The following is a 26,001-nucleotide window of genomic DNA, read 5'->3' as shown; positions in this document are numbered from 1 at the left end:
CTAGCCGGATATAGTATTCTTGGCTGCATGTTTTTCTCGTTTAGTGCTCTGAATATATCATGTCAGTTCTTTCAGGCCTGCCAGGTCTCTGTGGATAGGTCCGCTGCCAATCTAATATTTTTACCCTTGTATGTTACAGACTTTTTTTTCCCGGGCTGCTTTCAGGATTTTCTCTTTGTCACTAAGACTTGTAAATTTTACTATCAGGTGACAAGGTGTGGACCTATTTTTATTGATTTTGAGGGGCGTTCTTAGCATTTCCTGGATTTTGATGTTTGTTCCCTTTGCCATATTAGGGAAATTCTCTCCAATAATTGTCTCCAATATACCTTCTGCTCCCCTCTCTCTTTCTTCTTCTTTTGGAATCCCAATGATTCTAATGTTGTGTCATCTTATGGTGTCACTTATCTCTCGATTTCTCTCCTCGTGGTCCAGTATTTGTTTGTCTCTCTTTTGCTCAGCTTCTTTATTCTCTGTCATTTGGTCTTCTATGTCACTAATTCTTTCTTCTGCCTCATTTATCCTGGCAGTGAGAGCTTCCATTTTTGATTGCACCTCATGAATAGCTTTTTTTTTAATACTTAAACTGCTCCTTTAATTTTTTTTAATTAAATTTTTTATTTATTTTCAGCGTAACAGTATTCATTGTTTTTTCACCACACCCAGTGCTCCATGCAATCTGTGCCCTCCCTAATACCCACCACCTGGTTTCCCCAACCTCCTACCCCGCCCCTTCAAAACCCTCAGGTTGTTTTTCAGAGTCCATAGTCTCTCATGGTTCACCTCCCCTTCCAATTTCCCTCAACTCCCTTCTCCTCTACATCTACCCTTGTCCTCTATATTATTTGTTATGCTCCACCAATAAGTGAAACCACATGATACTTGACTTTCTCTGTTTGACTTATTTCACTCAGCATAATCTCTTCCAGTCCTGTCCATGTTGCTACAAAAGTTGGGTATTCGTCCTTTCTGATGGAGGCATAATACTCCATAGTGTATATGGACCACATCTTCCTTATCCATTCATCCGTTGAAGGGCATCTTGGTTCTTTCCACAGTTTGGCGACCGTGGCCATTGCTGCTATAAACATTGGGGTACAGATGGCCCTTCTTTTCACTACATCTGTATCTTTGGGGTAAATACCCAGCAGTGCAATTGCAGGGTCATAGGGAAGCTCTATTTTTAATTTCCTGAGGAATCTCCACACTGTTCTCCAAAGTGGCTGCACCAGTTTGCATTCCCACCAACAGTGTAAGAGGGTTCCCCTTTCTCCACATCCTCTCCAACACACGTTGTTTCCTGTCTTGCTGATTTTGGCCATTCTAACTGGTGTAAGGTGGTATCTCAATGTGGTTTTGATTTGAATCTCCCTGATGGCTCGTGATGATGAACATTTTTTCATGTGTCTGGTAGCCATTTCTATGTCTTCATTGGAGAAGTGTCTGTTCATATCTTCTGCCCATTTTTTAATATGATTATCTGTTTTGTGTGTGTTGAGTTTGAGGAGTTCTTTATAGATCCTGGATATCAACCTTTTATCTGTACTGTCATTTGCAAATATCTTCTCCCATTCCGTGGGTTGCCTCTTTGTTTTGATGACTGTTTCTTTTGCTATGCAGAAGCTTTTGATCTTGATGAAGTCCCAAAAGTTCATTTTCGCTTTTGTTTCCTTCACCTTTGGAGACATATCTTGAAAGAAGTTGCTGTGGCAGATATCAAAGAGGTTACTCCCTATGTTCTCCTCGAGGATTCTGATGGATTCCTGTCTCACGTTGAGGTCTTTTATCCATTTCGAGTTTATCTTTGTGTACAGTGTAAGGGAATGGTCAAGTTTCATTCTTCTACATATAGCTGTCCAGTTTTCCCAGCACCATTTATTGAAAAGACTGTCTTTTTTCCACTGGATATTTTTTCCTGTTTTGTCAAAGATTATTTGACCATAGAGTTGAGGGTCCATATCTGGGCTCTCTACTCTGTTCCACTGGTCCATGTGTCTGTTTTTATGCCAGTACCATGCCGTCTTGGTGATCACAGCTTTGTAGTAAAGCTTGAAATCAGGTAACGTGATGCCGCCAGTTTTATTTTTGTTTTTCAACATTTCCTTAGCAATTCGGGGTCTCTTCTGATTCCATACAAATTTTAGTATTATTTGCTCCAGCTCTTTGAAAAATACTGGTGGAATTTTGATTGGAATGGCATTAAAAGTATAGATTGCTCTGGGCAGTATAGACATTTTAACGATGTTTATTCTTCCCATCCAAGAGCATGGAATGGTCTTCCATCTTTTTGTGTCTTCTTCAATTTCTATTAGGAGTGTTCTGTAGTTCCTCGAGTACAGATCTTTAACCTCTTTGGTTAGGTTTATTCCGAGGTATCTTATGGTTTTTGGTGCTATAGTAAATGGAATCGATTCTCTAATTTGCCTTTCTGTATTTTCATTGTTAGTGTATAAGAAAGCCACTGATTTCTGGACATTGACTTTGTATCCTTCTACATTACTGACTTGCTGTATGAGTTCTAGTAGTTTGGGGGTGGAGTCTTTCGGGTTTCCCATATAAAGAATCATGTCATCTGCGAAGAGAGAGAGTTTGACTTCTTCCTTGCCAATTTGGATACATTCTATTTCTCTTTGTTGTCTGATTGCTGTTGCTAGAACTTCTAATACTATGTTGAACAAGAGTGCTGAGAGTGGGCATCCTTGTCGTGTTCCTGATCTCAATGGGAAGGCTGCGAGCTTTTTCCCATTGAGGATGATATTTGCTGTGGGTCTTTCCTAGATAGATTTTATGAAGTTGAGGAATGTTCCCTCTATCCCTATACTTTGAAGCATTTTAATCAGGAACCGATGCTGGATTTTGTCAAAAGCTTTTTCTGCATCAATTGAGAGGATCATGTGGTTCTTCTCTCTTCTCTTATTGATTTGTTCTATCACATTGATTGATTTGCGAATGTTGAACCATCCTTGTAACCCAGGGATGAATCCCACCTGGTCATGGTGGATAATCTTTTTAATGTGCTGTTGGATCCTGTTTGCTAGGATCTTGTTGAGAATCTTAGCATCCATATTCATCAGTGATATCGGTCTGAAATTCTCCTTTTTGGTAGGGTCTTTGCTTGGTTTGGAGATCAGGGTAATGCTGGCTTCATAAAAAGAGTCTGGAAGTTTTCCTTCTGCTTCCATTTTTTGAAACAGCTTCAGGAGAATAGGTATTATTTCTTCTTTGAAAGTTTGATAGAATTCCCCAGGGAATCCGTCAGGTCCTGGGCTCTTGTTTTTTGGGAGGTTTTTGATCACTGCTTCAATCTCGTTACTAGATATCGGTCTATTCAGGTTGTCAATTTCTTCCTGGTTCAATTTTGGGAGTTTATAGTTTTCCAGGAATGCATCCATTTCATCTAGGTTGCTTTGCTTATTGGCATATAACTGTTGATAATAGCTTCTGATGATTGTTTCTACTTCCTTGGTGTTAGTTGTGATCTCTCCCTTTTCATTCATAATTTTATTAATTTGGGCTTTCTCTCTTTTCTTTTGGATTAGTGTGGCCAATGGTTTATCGATCTTATTGATTCTTCAAAAAACCAGCTTCTAGTTTCGTTGATACGTTCTACTGTATCTCTGGTTTCTACCTCGTTGATCTCTGCTCTAATCTTGATTATTTCCCTTCTTACATGTGGAGTTGGTTTGATTTGTTGTTGATTCTCTAGTTCTTTAAGGTGTAGAGACAGCTGGTGTATTCTGGATTTTTCAATTTTTTTGAGGGAGGCTTGGATGGCTATGAATTTCCCCCTTAGGACCGCCTTTGCTGTATCCCATAGGTTTTGGAGTGAAGTGTCTTCATTCTCATTGGTTTCCATAAATTATTTAAGTTCTTCTTTGATCTCCTGGTTGATCCAAGCATTCTTAAGCAAGGTGGTCTTTAGCTTCCAGGTATTTGAGTTCCTTCTGAACTTTTCCTTGTGATTGAGCTCCAGTTTCAAAGCATTGTGATCTGAGAATATGCAGGGAATAATCTCAGTCTTTTGGTATCGGTTGAGCCCTGATTTGTGACCTAGTATGTGGTCTATTCTGGAGAAGGTTCCATGTGCACTTGAGAAGAATGAGTATTCTGTTGTTTTAGGGTGGAATGTTCTGTATATATCTATGAGGTCCATCTGGTCCAATGTGTCATTCAATGCTCTTATTTCTTTATTGATTTTCTGCTTCGATGATCTGTCTATTTCTGAGAGAGGCGTGTTAAGATCTCTTACTATTAATGTATTCATATCAATATGACTCTTTATCTTGACTAATAGTTTTCTTATGTAATTGGCTGTCCCATATTGGGGGCATAGATATTTACAATTGTTAGATCATCTTGGTGGATAGTCCCTTTAAGAATGATGTAGTGTCCTTCTGTATCTCTGACTACCGTCTTTAGTTTAAAATCTAATTTGTCTGATATGAGAATCGCTACCCTGGCCTTCTTTTGAGGCCCATTGGCGTGAAAGATGCTTCTCCATCCCTTCACTTTCAGTCTGGGTGTATCTTTAGGTTCAAAATGGGTCTCTTATAGACAACATATGGATGGGTCCTGTCGTTTTATCCAATCTGCAACCCTGTGTCGTTTTATGGGCGCATTTAGGCCATTCACATTGAGAGTGATTATTGAGAGATATGTTTTTATTGACATTGTGTTATCTTTGAAGTCTTTCTTTCTGTCGATTGTCTCTATATTTCTGTTCAATGCTATTCTTAGGATTTTTCCTCTTTTATAGAACCCCCCTTAATATTTCCTGCAGTGTCGGCTTGGTGGTTGCATAGTCTTTTAAGCCTTGCTGGTCTTGGAAACTCTTTATCTCTCCATCCATTTTGAATGTCAGTCCTGCTGGATAAAGTATTCTTGGCTGCATGTTCTTCTCATTTAGTGCCCTGAATATATCTTGCCAGCCCTTTCTGGCTTGCCAGGTCTCTGTGGATAGGTCTGACATTATTCTGATGGGCTTTCCTCTGTATGTAAGGAGCTTCTTTGTCCTAGCGGCTTTCAAGAGATTGTATCTACAATTATGATTCCTCAATTTTACTATGAGGTGCCTGGATGTTTTTTTGAATTTATAATCTTGGGGGGGGGGACCTTTCTACTTCTAGTACATGAACACTTGTTCCATTCGCAAGATTGGGAAAATTTTCATGAAGAACTTGTTCCACTATATCTTCTAGACTTCTTTCTTTCCCCTCCCCTTCAGGGATTCCAATAATTCTGACGTTGGAACGTTTCATGGCATCATTTATTTCCCTGATTCTGTTTTCGTGGCTTCTAAGCTGTTTGTTCCAGGCTTCCTCCTGATCCTTTCTCTCTATCTGTTTGTCCTCCAGATCACTAATTCTATCTTCTGTCTCAGTTACCCTAGCTTTTAGAGAATTTAGATTAGATTGGAACTCATTGAGAGCATTGTGAACCTCATCCCTGGTGGCCTTCAGCTCTGCCCTAACATTATGAACATCCTCCCTGGTCGCTTTCAATTCTGCCCTAATCAGTTCCATTTGGTCATCCATGGCTTTCTCCAACCTAGCTATTGCCTGGATAATTATTAGCCTGAATTCTCTTTCTGACATATTGTCTATGTTGATAGCCGTTAGCTCTGTTGCAGAAGGCCCATCCTCTGTATTTTTCTTCTGTTGGGGATTCCTCCTCCTAGTCATTTTGGTGGGAGATGACTGGACAGATGTAGCTGGATGTATCGACCGTGGTGCAGTCAAGGGGGACCCTGGAACGCTTCTGAGCACTCAGGATTCCCCACCCAAACGAGAGAAAAAAGAAAAGAAAAAGAAAAAAGAGAGAGAGAGAAAGACAGGAAAAAAAAGGGAAGATAAAAGAGAAGGTTCAGCCCAAATGGGCCCCAGGGTAATATTTATGACGTATACAAACAAAAACAGACAAACAAAAAGACTGATAAAAGTATATGACGAGAGAAAATATATATATATATATAAACAACAAAAGGAGGAGCCTTGTCAAGAAGAACCCCAAGTATAAGATTTATATACTATCAGGACAAACATAAATACACAGAGACACTGGCAGAAGAAAAAGATGGGAGCATGGTTATAGATTCTCGGTGTGGGCGAGGAAGGTTATTTTGATTCTTCCTGGATGTATCTTGATATCTTTGTTAAAGGACTCAACTTTCCTAAGAACAAGGGGGATTAAAAATTGGTTCACCTATAGGGGTAGCATTGCTTGGAGAAAGGGGGTTACCTTGAAGTTTAACTCTATATGAATATTAGAAAATAAAAATAAAAAAGGAATAAACTGGACTAAACTAAACTAAAAATTTTTTTAAAAAATTAAGAAAATAGAAAAGCAAAAGAAAAACACATGTGTATGTATCAAAAAATTCAGGTTAGAAGTTTATTATGGAATTTGATGTACTGGACATCTCACTATGATGGTAAATAGGTTAAAAAATTATCTATATAAAAAAAGAAAAAAAAATGAACCAGAATCGTGGGAAGGAATTAAAAATAAAAGTTGTATCTATGAAGTAGTGGTGGTTGTTCTCTTGTAGTCTTTTTTTTTTCTTTCCTGATTTGTTTTCTGGGGGAGGGGGCTGCCACGTGGGTTTTCAGTCAATGATGTTCCCTGAGTTAAGTCCTCCCGACCCCGTCAAGGGGGTGGGCTCTTAGAAAAACAGTTTTTTCAGGTTTTTGTTCTCTGGAGGTTTTTATGTTTGTTCACTTCTTTTCTCTCACCTTGACAGCTTTTGATGGTTTTTGGAGGTTTAGAGGAAAGAAACCTGCACCCCAACCTCCCTCTCAGAGAGAAGCCTCAGTCTGCTCCCCTGCAGGTGCTGCAGCCGCTGGGCCGCTAGCAGAGCAGGTTCTGAGTCGCGGTCCCTGGGGACGCAGGATCTCCTGCTTGTACGCAAAACCAAGGCAGCTATGGCTGTCTGGGCAGCTCCAGACCACCAGAGAGGTTCCAAGCAGCGATCGCACACTGAGATTTTCCCGATGGCTGGGGCTAAGAGCGCCGGGCTTGCGCGCACCTCTCCCAGTGGAGGGTTTGGGGCGCGGCGTCTCCAGCTCTATCGGCTCTATTGGCTCTATCGCCGCATGGGTCCGAGAACACCAGGCTGGGCGTTCGTGCACCTCTCTCAGGGGAGGGTGAGGCACTCGCGCATCTCCAGTAAGGTGCGCGTTCTGCCGTCTGGTGTGGCTCCCAGCCCCTCACGGGAGCTGGATTCCACCCGTTCTCGGGTGCACTGGCGGCTCAGGGACAAAGACCAGGTTTCTCCGCCACACTCTCTCTGGCTCAGCGCCAGGGGAGTCTGTCCTGGGTCTGGGGACTTAAGCCCCTGTCCCTAGCCGCCCCGATTCCCACAATTTCCCAACGCGATCCTTTGCTCTTTTGAGTACTTTCAACAAGACTCCAAGTTAATGCTGGTCCCCAGATGCAGGGCACTCTCGTATTGGGGTATTATTTTCCAGTCGGTCGCCTCTGGTGGCTCCCTCCCCCTTTTGTTTATCTTCCGATATCAGTTCGACGTTCCCACTCCACTTTACCTGCCCACTGGCGTCTTCTGGCCCCCGTAGAGATCCAGACGTGTATAATTCTGATCTCAGGCTGATTTCATGGGTGATCGGAGTTCTTTGGTAGGTAATCAGCTCACTTTAGGGTACAGGTTGAAAAGGCGCCTCCTCCTACTTCCCCGCCATCTTGTCTCCCGCTATCTAGTATGGACTTTTTAACAATGTTTGTTATTCCAATCCATGAGCATGGAATGTTCTTCCATTTCTTTGTTTCCTCCTCAGTTTTTTTTTTTTTATTAGTATTCTATAGTTTGCAGAGTACAGATCTTTTACTTCCTAGGTTAGGTTTATTATTCCTAAGTATCTTATGGTTTTTTGGTGCAACTGTAATTGGGATCAAGTTCTTATTTTCTCACTCTTGCTGCTTCATTATTGGTCTACAGAAATGCAACAGATTTCCATACATTGATTTTATATCCTGTGACTTTGTTGAATTTGTGTAACAGTTCCAGGAATTTTTTCATGGAGTTTGGGTTTTTTACATAGTGCATCATGTCTCCTATGAAAAGTGAAAGTTTTACTTCTTTTTTGCAATTTGGATGCCTATTATTTCTTTTGTTTTCTGATTGCTGAGACTAGGACTTCCAGTACTATGTTAAACAACAATGGTGTGAGTGGACATCTGTATCCATTCTACAATTTGTGATCATTTGAATTATTCCCTGATTTGGTCATGTCATGTTTCTTCTTGAGCATGTATATTGGTGCACCTATGCCTAATATTTGGAAGGTATTTGCCACATATGGACTTGCTTGGTCTTGGGTTTCTATACCTTCATTTATAATAAGTAGAGGCAAACCATTCTCACCTATTTGTACTTCCATCAGCAGTATATTAGAGTTTCTGTGGCTTTCCATCCATTGCAACACTTGGCATTGTCAGACTTCTAAATTTTTGTCCATCTGGTGATATTTCCTTAAAGTTTTAATTTGCACTTCTTTAATAAAGTTGAGCAACATTTCATCTATTTCCTGGTCATTTTGATTTCTTCTTTTAGGAAGTGTCTATGCAAGGTTTTTTTTTATTTTCTTATTTTTCTATTGAATTTTCCACACTTTTAGTTTCTTTTAATTACTTAAATTCAATTCAGTTAACATGTACTGCATTATTAGTTTCAGGGGTAGAATTTAGAGATTCATCAGTTGCATGTAACACCTACATTATATCAAGTTCCCTCCATATTAGCCCATCAGCTAATTATTCCATCACACCCCCCTTTTCTTAATTGTAAGAGTTCTTTAATATTCTGGTTACCAGTACTTTTCCAGTTATATGTGTTCAGATATATTTTCCAGTCCTATTTGTCTCTTCAGTCTCTTTAGAGTGACTTTTAATAAACCTAATATGTTAATTTGTGGTTGATTTTTACCAAAACTTTTCCTTTATGTTTAGTGTTTTTTTTTGTGTGGTTCTACAAAATATGTTCATTACATGTATTTTTGCCCCTACTATTACATTTTACTTATTTTTTTATTAACATATAATGTATTATTAGTCCCAGGAGTACAGTGTTTTTATGTGTTGATCTCATTTAAGAAATACTTCCCTACTACAAGGTTATGAAGATATTCTCCTTTATTACCTATTAAAAGATTAATAATTTTTATCTTTTCTTATTTTTATTAACATATAATGTATTATTTGTTTTAGTGGTACAGGTCTGTGATTCATTAGTCTTACACAATTCACAGCACTCACCGTAGCACATATGCTCCCCAATGCCCATCACCCAGGCACCCAAATCCCTCTTACCCCTCTCCTCTCCAGCAGCCCTCAGCTTGTTTCCTGAAATTAAGTCTCTTATGGTTTTTCTCCCTCTTTGCTTTTGTCTTGTTTCATTTTTCCCTCCCTTCTCCTATGAACCTCTGTCTTGTTTCTCAAATTCCTCATATCAGTGAGGTCATATGATGATAGTCTTTCTCTAATTGACTTATTTAGCTTAGCTTAGTACCCTCTAGTTCCATCCATGTTGCAAATGACAACTTTTTTGATGGTTGCATACTATTCCATTGTATATATATTCCACAGCTTCTTTATCCATTCATCTGTTGATGGTCATATAGGCTCTTTCCATAGTTTGGCTATTATGGACATTGTTGCTATAAACACTGGGGTGCACTTGCCCCTTCAGATCACTACATTTGTATCTTTAGGGTAAATACCAATGATGCTATTGTTGGGTTGTAGGGTAGCTCTATTTTCAACTTTTTGAGGAACCTCCATACTGTTTTCCAGAGTGTCTACACCAACTTGCATTCCCACCAACAGTGTAGGTGGGTTCCCCTTTATTTGCATCCTCACCAACATCTGTCATTTCCTGACTTGTTAATTTTAGCCATTCTGACTGGTGTGAGGTGGTATCTCACTGTGGTTTTGATTTGTGTTTCCCTGATGCCAAGTGATGTGGAGCACTTTTTCATGTGTCTGTTGGTTATTTGGATGTCTTCTTTGCAGAAATGTCTGTTCATGTCTTCTGGCCACTTCTTGACTGGATTATTTGTTCTTTGGGTGTTGAGTTTGATAAGTTCTTTATACATTTTGGATACTAGCCCTTTATCTGATAGTTCATTTGCAAATATCTTCTCCCATTCTTTAGGTTGTCTTTTGTTGTTGTTGTTGTTGGTTTTTTTTTTTTTGACTATTTCCTTTGCTGTTCAAAAGCTTTTTATCTTGATGAAATCCCAATAGTTCATTTTTACCCTTGCCTCCCTTGCCTTTGGTGATGTTTCTAGGAAGAAGTTTTTGCAGCTGAGGTCAAAGAGGTTGCTGCCGTGTTCTCCCATTTTTAGTCTATTTTTGTGTGTGGTGTAAGGAAATGGTCAAGTTTCATTCTTTTGCATGTGGCTGTCCCATTTTCCCAACACCATTTGTTGAAGAGACTGTCTTTTTCCCATTGGACATTCTTTCCTACTTTGTTGAAGATTAGTTGACCATAGAGTTGAGGGTCCATTTCAGGGCTCTCTATTCTGTTTCATTGATCTGTGTCTGTTTTAGTGCCAGTACCATACTCTCTTGATGATTAAAGCTTTGTAATAGAGCTTGAAGTCTGGAATTGTGATGCCACCAACTTTGCTTTTCTTTTTCAACATTTGTCTGGCTATTCAGGATCTTTTCTGGTTCCACAAAAATTTTAGGAGCTTGTTCCATTTCTTTGAAAAAAGTTGATGGTGTTTTGATAGAGATTGCATTAAATGTGTAGATTGCTCTAGGTAACATAGATATTTTCACAATAGTTGTTCTTCCAGTCCACAAGCATAGGACATATTTCCATTTCTTTGCGTCTTCCTCAATTTCTTTCATGAGTATTTTGTAGTTTTCTGGTTACAGGTTCTTTACCTCTTTGGTTAGATTTATTCCTAGGTATCTTATGGTTTGGGGTACAATTGTAAATGGGATTGACTCCTTAATTTATCTTTCTTCTGTCTTGTTGGTGTATAGAAATGCAACTGATATCTGTGTATTGATTTTATATCCTGCCATGTTGCTGAATTCTTGTATGAGTTCTAATGGTTTTGGGGTGGAGTCTTTTGGGGTTTCCACATAAAGTATCATATCATCTGCAAAGAGTGAGAGTTTGACTTCTTTGCTGATTTGGATGCCTTTTATTTCTTTTTGTTGTCTGATTGCTGAGGCTAGGACTTCTAGTACTATGTTGAACAGCAGTGATGATAATGGACATCCCTACCGTGTTCCGGACCTTAGGGGAAATGCTATCAGGTTTTCCCCATTGAGAAAGATATTTGCTGTGGGTTTTTCATAGATGCCTTTTATGATATTGAGGTATGTACCTTCTATTCCTACACTGTGAAGAGTTTTGATCAAGAAAGGATGCTATACTTTGTCAAATGCTTTTTCAGCATCTATTGAGAGTATCGTGTTTCTTTTTTTTTTAAAGATTTTATTTATTTATTTGATGGAGAGAAATCACAAGTAGGTAGAGAGGCAAGTGGTGGGGGGGGGGCAGGAAGCAGGTTCCCTGCTGAGCAGAGAGCCCAGTGCGGGGCTCTATCCCAGGACCCTGAGATCATGACCTGAGCCGAAGGCAGTGGTTTAACCCACTGAGCCACCCAGGCGCCCCGAGAGTATGATGTTTCTTGACCTTTCTTTTATTAATGTATTGTGTCACATTGATTGATTTGCGAATGTTGAACCAATCCTGCAGCCCAGCAATAAATCCCACTTGGTTGTGGTGAATAGTCCTTTTAATGTACTGTTGGATCCTATTGGCTAGTATTTTGGTTAGAATTTTTGCATCCGTGTTCATCAAGGATATTGGTCTGGAATTCTTTTTGATGGGATCCTTGTCTGGTTTTGGGCTCAAGGTAATACTGCCTCATAAAATGAGTTGGGAAATTTCCCTTCGTTTCTATTTTTTTTTTAAAGATTTTATTTATTTATTTGACAGACAGAGATCACAAGCAGGCAGAGAGGCAGACAGAGAGAGAGGAGGAAGCAGGCTCCCTGCTGAGCAGAGAGCCCGATGTGGGGCTTGATCCCAGGACCCTGGGATCATGACCTGAGCTGAAGGCAGAGGCTTTAACCCACTGAGCCACCCAGGCACCCCTCGTTTCTATTTTTTGAAACAGTTTTGGGAGAATAGGTATTAATTCTTCTTCAAATGTTTGGTAGAATTCCTCTGGAAGCCATCTGACTTTGGCTCCTTGTTTATTGGGAGATTTTTAATGACTGCTTCAATTTCCTTAGTGGTTATGGGCCTGTTTAGGTTTTCTATTTCTTCCTGGTTCAGTTTTGGTAGTTTATACTTCTCTGGGAATGCATTTATTTCTTCCAGATTGTCAAATTTGGTGGCATATAGTTGGTGTTGGTTGTGATCTCTCCTCCTTCATTCATGATTTTATTAATTTAGGTTTTTTCTCTTTTGTTTTTGAGAAGTCTGGCCAGGGGGTTATCAAACTTATTAAATTTTTTTCAAAGAACTATCTTTTAATTTCATTGATCTGTTCTATGGTTCTTTTGGTTTCTATTTCATTGATTTCTCCTCTGATCTTTATTATTTCTCTTCTGCTTCTGGGTTTAGGCTTTCCTTGCCATTCTTTCTCCAGCTCCTTCAGGTGTAGGGTTAGGTTATATACTTGAGACCTTTCTTGTTTCTTGAGAAAGACTTGTATTGCTATATAATTTCCTTTTAGGACTGCCCTTGCTGCATCCCAAAGATTTTGAATTGTTGTGTTTTCATTTTTTTTTGTTTCCATGAATTTTTTCAATTCTTCTTTAATTTCCTGGTTGACCCATTAATTGTTTACTAGGATGCCCTTTAGTCTTCATGTATTTGAGTTCCTTCCAACTTTCCTCTTGTGATTGAGTCCTAGCTTCAGAACATTGTGGTCTGACAATATGCAGGGAATGATCCCAATCTTTTGGTACCAGTTGAGACCTGATTTGTTTCTGGATAATGTTCCATGTGCACTAGAGAAGAATATGTATTCTGTTGCTTTGGGATGGAATGTTCTGAGTGTATCTGTTTTGTCTGTCTGGTCCAGTGTGTCATTTAAAGCCCTTATTTCCTTGTTGATCTTTTGCTTAGATGATTTGTCCATTTCAGTGAGGGAGGTTTTAAAGTTCCCTACTGTTATTATATTATTTTGGATGTGTTTCTTTGATTTTGTTATTAACTGACTTATATAATTGACTGCTCCCATGTTAGGGGCACAGATATTTAAATTATTAGATCTTCGTGTTGGACAGACCCTTTAAGTATGACCCTTTAAGTATGATATAGTGTCCTTCCTCATCTCTCATCTTTGGCTTAAAATCTAATTTATATGAGACAAGGATTGTCACCCTAGCTTTCTTTTAATGTCCATTAACTTGGTAAATGGTTTTCCACCCCCTCGCTTTCAACTGGAGGTGTATTTTGGTCTAAAATGAGTCTCTTGTGGACAGCATATCTATGGGTCTTGGTTTTTTTTTTTTAAGAATTTATTTACTTGACAGAGAGAGACAGTGAGAGAGGGAATACAAGCAGAGGGAGTGGGAGAGGATGAAGCAGCCTTCCTAGTGAGCAGGGAGCCCAACACCAGGCTTGATCCCAGGATCCTGGGATCATGACCTGAGCTGAAGTAAGACACTTAAGAACTGAACCACCAGGTACCCAGAGTCTTGTTTTTGTTGTTATCATTGTTTGTTTGTTTCCCATTCTGATACCCTTTATCTTTTGATTGGGGCATTTAGCCCACTTACGTTCAGGGTAACTATTGAAAGATATGAATTTAGTGCCGTTGTATTGTCTGTAAGTTGACTGTTACTGTATATTTTCTCTGTTTCTTTCTTGATCTGTTATGTTACTTTTAGGCTCTCTCTTTGCTTAGAGGACCCCTTTCAATATTTCCTGTAGGGCTGGTTTCATGTTTGCAAATTCTTTTAATTTTTGTTTGTCCTGGAAGCTTTATATCGCTCCTTCTATATTCAATGACAGCCTAGCTGGGTATAGTATTCTTGGCTGCATATTTTTCTCCTTTAGTACTCTGAATATATCATGCCAGTCCTTTCTGAGCTGCCAGGCCTCTGTGGACAGGTTTGTTGCCAATCTAATATTTCTACCATTGTATGTTACAGACCTCTTGTCCTGAGCTGCTTTCAGGTTTTCTCTTTGTCTCCGAGACTTGTAAGTTTTATTATTAGATGATGGGGTGTGGACCTATTTTTATTGATTTTGAGGGGGATTCTCTGTGCCTCCTGGATTTTGATGCCTTTTTCCTTTCCCAAATTAGGGAAGTTCTCTGCTATAATTTGCTCCAATATGCCTTCTGCCTTCTTCTTTCTTCTTCTTCTGGGATCCCAATTATTCTAATATGGTTTCATTTTATGGTACCACTTATCTCTCGAATTCGCCCCACATGATCCAGTAGTTATTTATATCTCTTTTTCTCAGTTTCTTTATTCTCCATCATCTGGTCTTCTATATCACTAATTCTCTCTTCTGCCTCATTTATCCATTTTTAAAATTTTTTAAAAATTTTTTATTTCTCTTCAGTGTAACAGTATTCATTGTTTTTTCACCACACCCAGTGCTCCATGCAATCCGTGCTCTCCCTAATACCCACCACCTGGTTCCTCCAACGTCCCACCCCCCGCCCCTTCAAACCCCTCAGGTTGTTTTTCAGAGTCCATAGTCTCTCATGGTTCACCTCCCCTTCCAATTTCCCTCAACTCCCTTCTCCTCTCCATCTCCCTATGTCCTCCATGTTATTTGTTATGCTCCACAAATAAGTGAAACCATATGATACTTGACTCTGTCTGCTTGACTTATTTCACTCAGCATAATCTCTTCCAGTCCCGTCCATGTTGCTACAAAAGTTGGGTATTCGTCCTTTCTGATGGAGGCATAATACTCCATAGTGTATATGGACCACATCTTCCTTATCCATTCGTCCATTTTTTATTGCACCTCATTAATAGCCTTTTGATTTTCAACTTGGTTAGATTTTAGTTCTTTTATTTCTCCAGAAAGGGATTCTGTAGTATCTTCTATGCTCTTTTCAAACCCAGCTAGTATCCTTATAATCATCATTCTGAACTCTAGTTCTGACATCTTACTAATGTCTGTATTGGTTAGGTCCCTGGAAATTTGTACTGCATCTTGTTCTTTTTTTTTTTTTGGAAGTGAATTTTTCCATTTTTGTCATTTTGTCCAGAGAAGAATAGATGAATGAGAACACAAAATGTTAAAAGGGTAACAATGACCCCAGAAAAATATACCAAACAAATCACAAGATACCCAAAACTGGGGGGAAAGGAAAGGAAAAAAAAGGAATATGATCAGGCTGGTGAATAGAACAGAGCTACACACTAGATTTTGGGTATATTTTGGTCTGTTAGAAGAAATTGCATCCCAAAATTTTAAGCAAAGAAAAACTTTTTTGGGGGAGGGGATGTGCTAAGAGTAATCAGCCAGGCCTGACTTTATTAAACCATTAAACCATGCACTGAGTTATGTTAATTATTATAAATAATAGCACAAAACAGATGAAAATTTCTCTAAAATAATGGAAGATTTAATGTATAATGTAAAATAATGATTTAAAACATATGTATACACAAAATAAGGGTAAATCTGATGAAGAGATGGAATATTAATGTAGAGATGAAAATTTTAAAAAGATTTAAAAATAAGAATTGATAAGATAAAAACTTGGTTGGAAAAATAAAGAAGAAAAATTTTTTTTTTAAAAAGGAGAGAATGTGATTAGGTGGGAGACTAGAACAAAGCCATACACTAGATTTAGGGTATATTTTGGACTGTTAGAAGAAACTGTATCCCAAAATGTTAAAGGAAAACTTATATATATACAAAAATAAAGTTAAATACAGTGAAGGGATATAATATGACTGTAAAAATGAAAATTAGAAAGGGTTTTAAAAAAGGAATTGATGAGATGTTGGTTAAAATAGGAAAGAAGAAAAACTTAAAACAATAGAAAAAAATAAAAGAAAATTTAAAAAATTAACTTTGAAAGACTAAAGAATCATGGGGGAAAAGCCATGAATTCTATGAGCTATATTCCCCTAGCACTGGAGTTTTGTAGTTCTCATTGATATGTAAACTTGGTCTTGGCTGGATGTTCTTGCTGATCTTCTGGGGGAGGGACCTGTTGCAGTGATTTTCAAATGTCTTTGCCCAAGGCAGAATGGCACTGCTCTTGCCAGGGTCAAGGTTAAGTAATCTGCTCAGGTTTGATCTTAGTAGCTTTTGTTTCCTGAACAATTTCCACACACCTTTGGAGGATGAGAATGAAATTGGTGGCCTCCAAATTTCTTGCCCTGGAGGAGCTGAGAGCTTGGGACGCCCCTCCTCGGTGCACCCTCAGAGGAAAGCAGTCAGTCACTCCTGTCTTCTGCCTCTCTGATCTCCAGCTGAACTCCATGCTCACTCGGCCTATGACTAAGCATTTCTATCTTTGGCACACGACCCTGTTTGGAGTTTCCAAACCCAGCCGATTCTGGCAGCATGCTCCTGTGCCGCTCCTCCTGGTGGAGGAAGAGGGGGATCTCCCTGGAACTGCCATTTGTGGGGTCCCTGCTAAAAGAGTAGTGGATCATATGCTGTGGATCATGGTTTATGGCAACCCCAAGCTGAGAGCCAACTCTTCAGCTCTGTCTTTGCAGCAGCTTCCCTGCTCTGATATCCGGGAGCTCTACCACACTCAGGCACCCTTGATCTTTCTGTGACTCCAGGGGTCCTGAGACTACACTGTCCCAGTGAGGATTCCACCCCCTACTTAGTCACTGGAGAAATAACCCTCTGTGGAGCAGACTTCTAAAAGTTCTGATTTGGTGCTCTGCTGCTCTATCACTTACTGGTAGCTGGCTGAAGGAGGCTCTCTTCCCCTGCAGTTTATGTTCCCAACTATCACCTCAGATTCACTTCTCCACATGTACTACCTCCCAGAAATTGGTCTCTTTTCTATTGCTGGTATTCTTTTCTTCGATCTCCTGTTGAGTTTGGAGGTGTTCAGAATGGATTGGTAACCATCTAGCTGAATTCCTGGGACCAGATGAAATTTAGGTTTCCTACTCCTCTGCCATATTGCTCCTCCTCCCCTAATTTTGCTTTTTCACATGAAATCTCTAATCCAGTTGGAATTTATTATAATCTATGGAGTGAGGTGTGGATTCATTTTTGTTTGTTTTTCTTTTTCTGTTCCCTTGTTGTTTTTGTTGTTGTTGTTGTTTCATTTTGGGGGGGGGGTTGGTATGGATTATTTATTGTAACGTCTGTCCTTTCTCACACTGCTCCACAATGATACCACTGTTATATATCAAGCCCTAATATGTACATGGGTAACATTTTTTGAATTTGATTTTCTTCCCTGGAAGCAACCCCATCAGCGCCCACTGCGCCTGGCATGTGAGGGAGTGCCCACGGGGAATGAGGGCCTGAAGAGCAGCAGCTGTAGCATCAACCATCCCATCTTCCAAGGGGGCACTAAGGTGAGTGCCTCCCCACAGATCTTCATCACTCTCCTCCCTTGTCCTGACCCATTTCTTTCCCTTACTCCTTCATGACCTTCCTTATCTCCATTTCTTCTTTCTTATTCTATCAGGGCACCTTTGTAGTCACATTTGATGTTTCATACAAGGCCACCTTGGGCAACAAGTTGCTTCTGAAGGCCAATGCAAGCAGGTGAGGCCAGGTGTATCCCTCAATCTTTCATCACAGGCTCTTGCCAGAAATTTCACTCCTGGATTCTGTTTCAATGCATTTCCCATCCCCACACTCTCTCTCCAGTGAGAATAATAAGCCTATGACCAGCAAGACCACCTTTCATCTGGAGCTCCCAGTGAAATATGCTGTCTACATGGTGATCAGCAGGTATGAAATTTTGACTCTCCTGTAAGCCTAATATCACCCCTTGCAGCCCAGACTGATCTTTAAAGGATAGGTATATAGTTAGCCCTCTAATTCCTCACACAGGAATATTTGTGACCAGTCATATATTTATGCCATAATAGCATATACTATATACTTCTTTCTACTTCTCTAATGAATTGACCTACTCCTGGTGGGACACACAAAGTTTGCCACCACTATTGCACTTCTCTCTCACTCTCCAAGGTGCAGGCTTCCGTTATCATAAAGCCAATTCTATTCTTCATGCTAAATTTGAGTGTGCTGAAGTGAAAATAACTAGATTAAGACTGAGGCTTTATAAGCACTCTGAAGTGGGAGATACGGTTTGTCACCACACAGAGGAAAGAAAAGGTCAGGGTTTCACAAAGCAAAGAGGAGACCAGAGATGTGACAAACTGCTGGGAAAGTTGCTAGAGTCCAAGGCTGTGGCAGGTCACAGGAAAGTCACGTGCAGGGCTGTTGCTGTCAGTTCTGAAGGTGGGTGGTGGAGCAGGGTCAGGCCAGGCTGGAAGCAGGGCAAGGAGACCCACATAATCTGGCTAAACTCCAGAGGTTTGGAAGGTGGCCAGAAGCTTATAATATTGCCATGGGACAGAGTTTGCCACTGTTGTTGCTGATGATGACACATGAATTTTTAGGGCAACTGAGGAGGGACAATCAAACAGTGTCATTGCCCTTCCAAACACCATGTATGAATTTTCCCTACTGTTCATAGGAAAATAGTGGAACTTACATTAAGAGCTTACAGTTATATATACATATGATATGCCAAGCATTTAAAAAGTACTTTACATGTATTTACATTCATTTAATCCTTCTTATAACTCTGTGATATGCTTATTGCTTTGTTTTGGGTTTTTTTTTGTTTTTTTTTTTTTTAAGATTTTATTTATTTATTTGACAGAGAGAGATCACAAGTAGGGAGAGAGGCAGGCAGAGAGAGAGAGAGGGAAGCAGGCTCCCGAGCAGAGAGCCCAATGCAGGATTCAATCCCAGGACCCTGAGATCACGACCTGAGCCGAAGGCAGTGTCTTAAGCCACTGAGCCACCCAGGCACCCGATATGGTTATTGTTAACCCCTCCCTTTTTTACCAACAAAGAAATTAAGAGGTTAAGTAACTTATTCTTTTCAGTCATCTGGTAAGTGACAGAACCAGGAATCAGTCAAATGGTCTGGCTGTGGAGCTTGTGCTCATGTCCATATGCTACTATGCCATTGCAAGGATTGGGGAAGATGAGTGATTTACTCAAATCTGAAAAGAGTGTTAGAACTATGGAGTATTATGCCTCCATCAGAAAGGACGAATACCCAACTTTTGTAGCAACATGGACAGGACTGGAAGAGATTATGCTGAGTGAAATAAGTCAAACAGAGAAAGTCAAGTATCATATGGTTTCACTTATTGGTGGAGCATATCAAATAATATAGAGGACAAGGGTAGATGGAGAGGAGAAGGGAGTTGAGGGAAATTGGAAGGGGAGGTGAACCATGAGAGACTATGGACTCTGAAAAACAACCTGAGGGTTTTGAAGGGGCGGGGTGGGAGGGTGGGGGAACCAGGTGGTGGGTATTAGGGAGGGCACAGATTGCATGGAGCACTGGGTGTGGTGAAAAAACAATGAATACTGTTACGCTGAAAATAAATAAAAAATTAAAAAAAAAAAAAAAAAAAAAAAAAAAAAAAGATAATAACTTTCTATTCAAAGCAAAAAAAAAAAAAAAAAAAAAAAAAGAACTGGAAGATTTTAAAGTGAGAAAACTGAAGCAGAGAGGGAAAGGGTTGGAGTGAAAAACATAAAGGTTAGCACAGTAAGGGAAAATATAAATTCTAACATTTATATCATTGCTGCAGATGTCATCACAACTCTATCACAGGCACTATTATTAGCAACCTCAGGTTATACAGGAAGAAACCACAGAGGTTAACTAACTTACCTTAGGTTATTTGGGTAGGAAGTGGTAGACAGAAATGTCAGATGGTCTGGTTCCAAGCCCGTGTTTTTAATCATCACACTGACAGTCACATTTATGGGAAACTGTGGGAGGCCCATGGAATTTCTGTAGGGCTGGCCAGGCTTCTGTACACTACATACGGGTGAAATGTGCAGCACTCCTGATTGTTTGCTTGATTCCACTGAGACCTTAGATGTTAACTCTGGGAAGGAAAGGATTATGGCTTGTTAACTGTTGACTCTCCAGAGCCAAGTACACACCCAGGTATAGGGTAAATGTTTACTGAAGCAGGCGATGGATGATGGATGGATGGATGGATGGATGGATGGATGCACAGAAAGCCACCTGAGGCTGGAACATGTGTGACCACTCAAGGGGCTTGTGTTTATGCACCATCCTTTTGCACACTTACTTGACTGCCCCAGGATGGCCACATCTTTTTTTGTCATTCCATCATGGAGGGGCTTGCACTGCATTTTTTCCTGAGCGATCCAACCATGATTCCCTTGAGTCCCCTTAGGCTTATTTGCTCTGGCAACAGCCTTTGCAAGTATTCCCGGATGCCAACCATATACCTTGTAGAGGAGAAAGTCATGTGAACACCTTTTTTTCCCATGGGAAAATGTTTAAATGTTATGAGAGGTCATGTTTAAGTTGGGCCTTTAAGTGAACATTTCCAGAAGGGGAAGGGTAAGGGTGGTCCAAGCAAAAGAAAGAACTTGAACAAAGCTATGGGGATGTGAAAGAGCCAGGGTATCAAAGGACGAGCTAGCAGTTCTGGGTGACTGGGGCAAATGCCATAGGAGAAGAGTTGAAACTGAGGCTGCAGAAGCATGTGGGGATCATAATTATTTCATGGGATTATCTGCTGGGGCCCAACAGAGCCCTTGGCATCAGACAGGGGCACAACTGAGGACAGCTCTGGGAGTGTTTCTCACCAACAAGCCCTCTCTCTCCAGGCAGGAAGAGTCTACAAAGTACTTCAACTTTTCAACCTCTGATGAGAAGAGCAAGAAAGAAGCTGAGCATCGTTATCGTGTGAGAAGCAAGGGAGTGTCCATATCTTCCCTCCCATGGTGCTGCTAATGTTGGGAGCTGGTGGGAGAGAGAATGAGGAGCTGAGGGCTATATGCAGGAATGAAGTGGTATTTTGGATTCTTCTGGGAGCACAATAAGGTTGTCTCAATTTTCTGCAGGTGAATAACCTGAGTCAGCGAGATGTGACCATCAGCATTAATTTCTGGATTCCTATCCTCCTGAATGGAATGGCTGTGTGGGATGAGGCTGTGGTGGCCCCTTCACAGGTGTCTACTTGCCTTTCCTAACTCTCCAGAGTCTGATCCTATAGTGCCTCACATCCTCTTACCGGTGAAATGTTGATCATTCTGCGGCTGTTTCTCTCTCACACCAGAATCTCTCCTGTGTGTCGGAGAGGGTACCTCCCCAGCATCCTGACTTCGTGACCCAGATTCCAGGGAGTCTTGTACTGGTGAGAAAGACCCTGGATTCCCATTGCAGGACCAGCTGCCTAATGGGGGATATAGGGAAATGCAATTGCTAGGTTGGAGATCTTTATAGATGTCCTATATTTGTTCATCTATTCTCCAACCCAAACCTGACAGATTTCCTTTTTCTGGTGGTTCTTGCCTCCTCAGCTTCATTCTTCTCCTGTCCCTAGAACTGCTCCATTGCTGACTGCCTGAAGTTCCACTGTGACCTCCCCACTTTTGGCATTCAGGAGGAACTTGACTTCATCCTGAAGGGCAAACTCAACTTTGGCTGGGTCAGCCAGGTGCGTGGGTCCAACAGCAGAGTCCCTCCCCTGGATTTGGGTGGTACTAGATATGTCTGTGCCCATCCTCAAGTCAGGAGTGTTCTCGAACTCTGAGGCTTTTCCTTGGGCTATTTCCCCAGCTCTGTCCCTGTGTATTTCAGACATTGCAGAAGAAGGTATTGGTAATGACTGTGGCTGAAGTCTTGCTCAACAGATCCGTGTATTCCCAGCTTCCAGGACAGGAGGCATTCTTGAGAACTCAGGTAGTGACTGTGTGGTAGGAGTGGCCAGGCTCTAAGTAAGAGGGCTCCTAATGCTAAATCCATGGTGCTGTGTGGGAGGCTCAGAAGCCTGGAGGGAGGAAGGATGAAGGTCCATCAGCAGGAGGTTGTCCCTAGGCCCATGAGTGTTTCTATATCCCCCCTTTGGAGAAAGGGAAGGAGGGGAGGGAGTTAAAGTTTGGTGAACCTAAAGTCTGGGAAAGGAAGAGTTCTGATACTTTCTGAGAAGGTCATCTCCACTCCAGATGGAGACGGTGCTGGAGAAGTATGAGGTCTACAATCCTATCCCCATCATTGTGGGCAGCTCTGTGGGAGGACTGCTGCTGTTGGCTCTCATCACAGCCATCCTGTACAAGGTGAGTGTTTCCATCCCGCTCTTGACACCACCAGCAATTTGATCCCATTCTTTCCATAATGTAAGCAAGAGCTCAGCTTGGATATAGGCGCACAGTCTTAGCAAGTCATTGCATGTGAGACATCCCCTTTCATCTATGACATCACTGGTCCCCAACTGTCTCCCATATCTGTGCTTTTCTATCTGATTTTCAGGCCTCCTTTAATTGCTCTCTCTGTATTTTCCACTCTTTTCTTCCTGTCTCTTCTACTCTCATCTTCCTCACTACATGTTTCCCTTCACAGCAAATTACAACATAAAAGCAGTGGTTGACACAACCACTGATTCTATCTGACTATAGGCAGGCTCTTGTCCATGCTAGGCCTTGATTTCTCATTCTGAAGGTGATTCCATCCAGTTCACAAATCTTGGTAAAATCTAAAAGCAACTTTAGTTTTGTATATTTGTCCACAAGGCAGAAATATGAGAACACCTATAAAACGCAAGTATTTGGCTCCATTGAAAAGATCTATAAAATGATACAGATATATAAATGATATAAAGGCATTTTCAAGTTATACTGAAGAGGATTAAAGTAGGGTACAAATGCTCAGTATGATTCAGTTTTTCCTAATATTTTCTTTTAAAGCCCATCATCCATCCAGAAAAGTCAACTAAGTTGTACATTGAAAATCCATGTAACCACCACCTAGAAACTACAGTATAAATAGTTTTCCAACCTTCCTGAAGTGCACATGTATCTCTGCATCCATCCATTAACTATCTAGCAATTCTTGTTATTCTTGTTATTTTTTTGGATGTCTATTAAAGTAAGCTGTAAGCAACGGTACTTTCCAACCCTAGCTAATTCAGCAACCAAATGATTAACTAGAGTTCAACATTTACTTATGGTTTCTTTTTTTTCCTGTTGAAATACTTTACATAAAGCGAAATGTACAAATCCTAAAAAAAATCTGTCACAATATGTCTAAATATTCTAGTGCAGTGCTTGAACATAGTAGGTATTCTAGAAATAGTGGTCGCTCTCCCCCCAGCCATCTCTTTTCCTCTCTTCCACTGGGTTTCTTAATTTTCTTTTCCTTCCTCCCACACAGGTTGGCTTCTTCAAGCGTCAGTATAAGGAAATGATGGTGGAAGCAAATGGACAGACTGTGCCAGAAAATGGGACTTCAGACCCTCAAGCTTCCCAATAAGAAACTACCTACTATTGTCCCTTGGACCTGATATCCTCTGAGAAGTTTCCTGGCTCTCTTATTCCCACCTAAGTTAGGCCTACAGGGGAGAACTGTTCAACGTGAGTGAGGCTAGGCCCAGGCTGCTTTCTCTCCTTGGGAGGATGCAGTGTGTCCACACAAAGTGTCTTGTCTGGGAGGGACCAGGTTGGTGTTAGGATTGCAATTCCATTTCTGGAGGGTGGGCTTTGATGCAGAAACCATGATTTGCTCTGTGCTTCCCTTTCATCCTTATTCCTAGTAAAATAATGTCAGTATCAGCTTTGTCTCAGGAATCTCAGTCCAGATTTCCCAAACTGAACTGGGAACAAAATGTCTACACATTGGAATTTATAAACTTGGTTTTAAGGCTTTGTCAGCATTGCTAAATGGGAGGGAGGAATAGAATGCCAGCAGGAGTATTGCCCCAATGCCACTTTGGCTCACCTCGCTCTAGCATCTCTCAGTGATCAAGAAACCCAGGACACTTCAATTTTTTGAGATTTCAGATATAGTGAATGAAAAAATTCTGAGACATAATTATAAAAAGTGTGTATTTAAATGTTGGCCTTAACAAATTAACACATCACACAAAACCAATGTATGTACCTTTTTGGGGAAGTAAGTCAAGAGACTATGGACTCTGAAAAACAACCTGAGGGTTTTGAAGGGGCGGGGTGGGAGGGTGGGGGAACCAGGTGGTGGGTATTAGGGAGGGCACAGATTGCATGGAGCACTGGGTGTGGTGAAAAAACAATGAATACTGTTACGCTGAAAATAAATAAAAAATTAAAAAAAAAAAGATCTAAATTAAGGCCTTTTAGGGATATGGGTCTTGTACAGCGATGCCCGTGGTGTTCCTTAACCAATACTGGGTGGTGGCCAGCCCTGAATCCTGGGGCCAGGACAAGAAAGTTAAACAGAGGGGAGGTTATTATGTCCCTATATTGGCGTAACCTGGCTTCTTACTCTACTCACTCAGTTCTCAAAGCTATCACTGATGGGGAGCTAGTGGAGCTGTGGCAGGTGGGAGTGGGGCAAGAAAAAAGCCTCTTGTGGAAAGGTCATTTGAGTGAACCAATACACTGGTGTTTCTTACAAATCCTAGAAGGTAGGGAAGGGGATATTGTTTGCATATGGTTAGTGATTGGTAGGCACTTTGAACTCCTAGATCAGAGATCTGCTGCCCCCAGTATGGTCATAGTTACTATTATGCCACCCATCTTAGCATAAAGTTCAAAGTGGTGTCTGTTAGTGAGCTAGGTGTCAACACATCTCAGGTCATTCCCTGCCCTGGAGCGATCCCATTGTTGCTGCCACTTCCCAGGTGTTTGGTCCATGTGGATGTTCTAATTAGAAACACAGAAAGGGGAGACAGTTGATCATGAGATTATAGGGGAAGCTAGAAAAAAACTCTTTACTGCCACAGAAAAATGTCTCCTTCGTTCATCATCACAGGGTCCACAAATCCCTTTGGAGTCTCCAGAAGGATGGAATATTATGCAATAGGTTTAAGTAGGGCTCCAGATTAGACTTTAAGAGAATCCAGCTTTGGATTGTTGTTTTTCAAAATGTGTTCCAGGGACACCTGGGTGGCTCAGTTGGTTGAGCCGCTGCCTTCGGCTCAGGTCATGATCCCAGCGTCCTGGGATCGAGTCCCGCATCGGGCTCCTTGCCCCGCAGGGAGCCTGCTTCTCCCTCTGCCACTCTGTCTGCCTGTGCTCGCTTGCTCTCTCTCTCTCTGACAAATGGATAAATAAAATCTTAAAAAAAAAAAAAAAAGAACAAAATGTGTTCCATGTCGTCTCCTAAGTGCTGAGTTTTAGAGGAAAAAAAATACAGCAAGAAAGAATTTTTAACCCATACAACTCACACATTTGAAATGGTGACCTTCATAGAAATCTTGCTATATCCTTCATATTATCTTCCTAACAGTTGACCATGGACTCCAAGGGCTGCAGTGGGCTCTTGCGTAAAATGAAAATAACAGGTGTTCTTTTCACATTTTTCCCTTTGCATATTTTCAGAAGTGCTATTGTGTTGCGCTATATCCCTGAATCACAAAAGTGGGATAATGACTCAAAAATTTTGGTCGAAGGATAAAAATTAAGATGAAGAAGTAAAATGTTGCAACTTAGAATAATTTCATCAAAGTCAATATTGAATGAGACTCCAGTCCACATTTAGCATAGGGAAGTGTGAATGCTGGGATGAGTGATCCTGATCCAAAAATTAAAATACATCCAGAAAATATTGTACCGTTGAAACTGGATTTTATTGGGTCAGATATGTATTTTTTCCTAGGCTGTTGTCCATTACGAAACTTTGTTCAATAATGGCATGAAGCTATCAAAGCTTTTGTGTCATTTTGAAACATGGCATAATGAGCTTCCAGATAAGGCAACAAAGATTTCTTAGAATGACTGTAACAGGGGGAGGTGCAAGATGGTGGAGGAGTAGGAGACCCTATTTCAACTGGTCCCCT

At 40.7% G+C, this 26,001-nt stretch overlaps 1 protein-coding gene across 1 annotated transcript in view; it reads left to right on the top strand.

Annotated features, from left to right (window-relative positions):
• LOC308359215 (integrin alpha-D-like) overlaps window positions 1-23,796 on the top strand; it is a gene marked incomplete at its 5' end in the record, with an annotated part of 79,689 nt that extends 55,893 nt beyond the window's left edge. Inside the window, 10 exons of the mRNA XM_080830028.1 lie at window positions 17,407-17,520; window positions 17,634-17,713; window positions 17,819-17,902; window positions 20,855-20,933; window positions 21,092-21,199; window positions 21,307-21,384; window positions 21,574-21,687; window positions 21,831-21,932; window positions 22,196-22,306; window positions 23,400-23,796. Of these exons, the coding sequence (XP_080686154.1) occupies window positions 17,407-17,520; window positions 17,634-17,713; window positions 17,819-17,902; window positions 20,855-20,933; window positions 21,092-21,199; window positions 21,307-21,384; window positions 21,574-21,687; window positions 21,831-21,932; window positions 22,196-22,306; window positions 23,400-23,498 (969 nt within the window). The 3' untranslated portion in view covers window positions 23,499-23,796. The remainder of the gene's footprint in view (window positions 1-17,406; window positions 17,521-17,633; window positions 17,714-17,818; window positions 17,903-20,854; window positions 20,934-21,091; window positions 21,200-21,306; window positions 21,385-21,573; window positions 21,688-21,830; window positions 21,933-22,195; window positions 22,307-23,399) is intronic.
• Window positions 23,797-26,001: the final 2,205 nt, after the last annotated feature.

The sequence above is a fragment of the Martes martes genome, assembly GCF_963455335.1.
Source record: "Martes martes genome assembly, chromosome: 18".
Taxonomy (NCBI): domain Eukaryota; kingdom Metazoa; phylum Chordata; class Mammalia; order Carnivora; family Mustelidae; genus Martes; species Martes martes.
The sequence above is the reverse complement of the archived record's forward strand: the minus strand, read 5'-3'. Positions and strand labels throughout refer to the sequence as shown.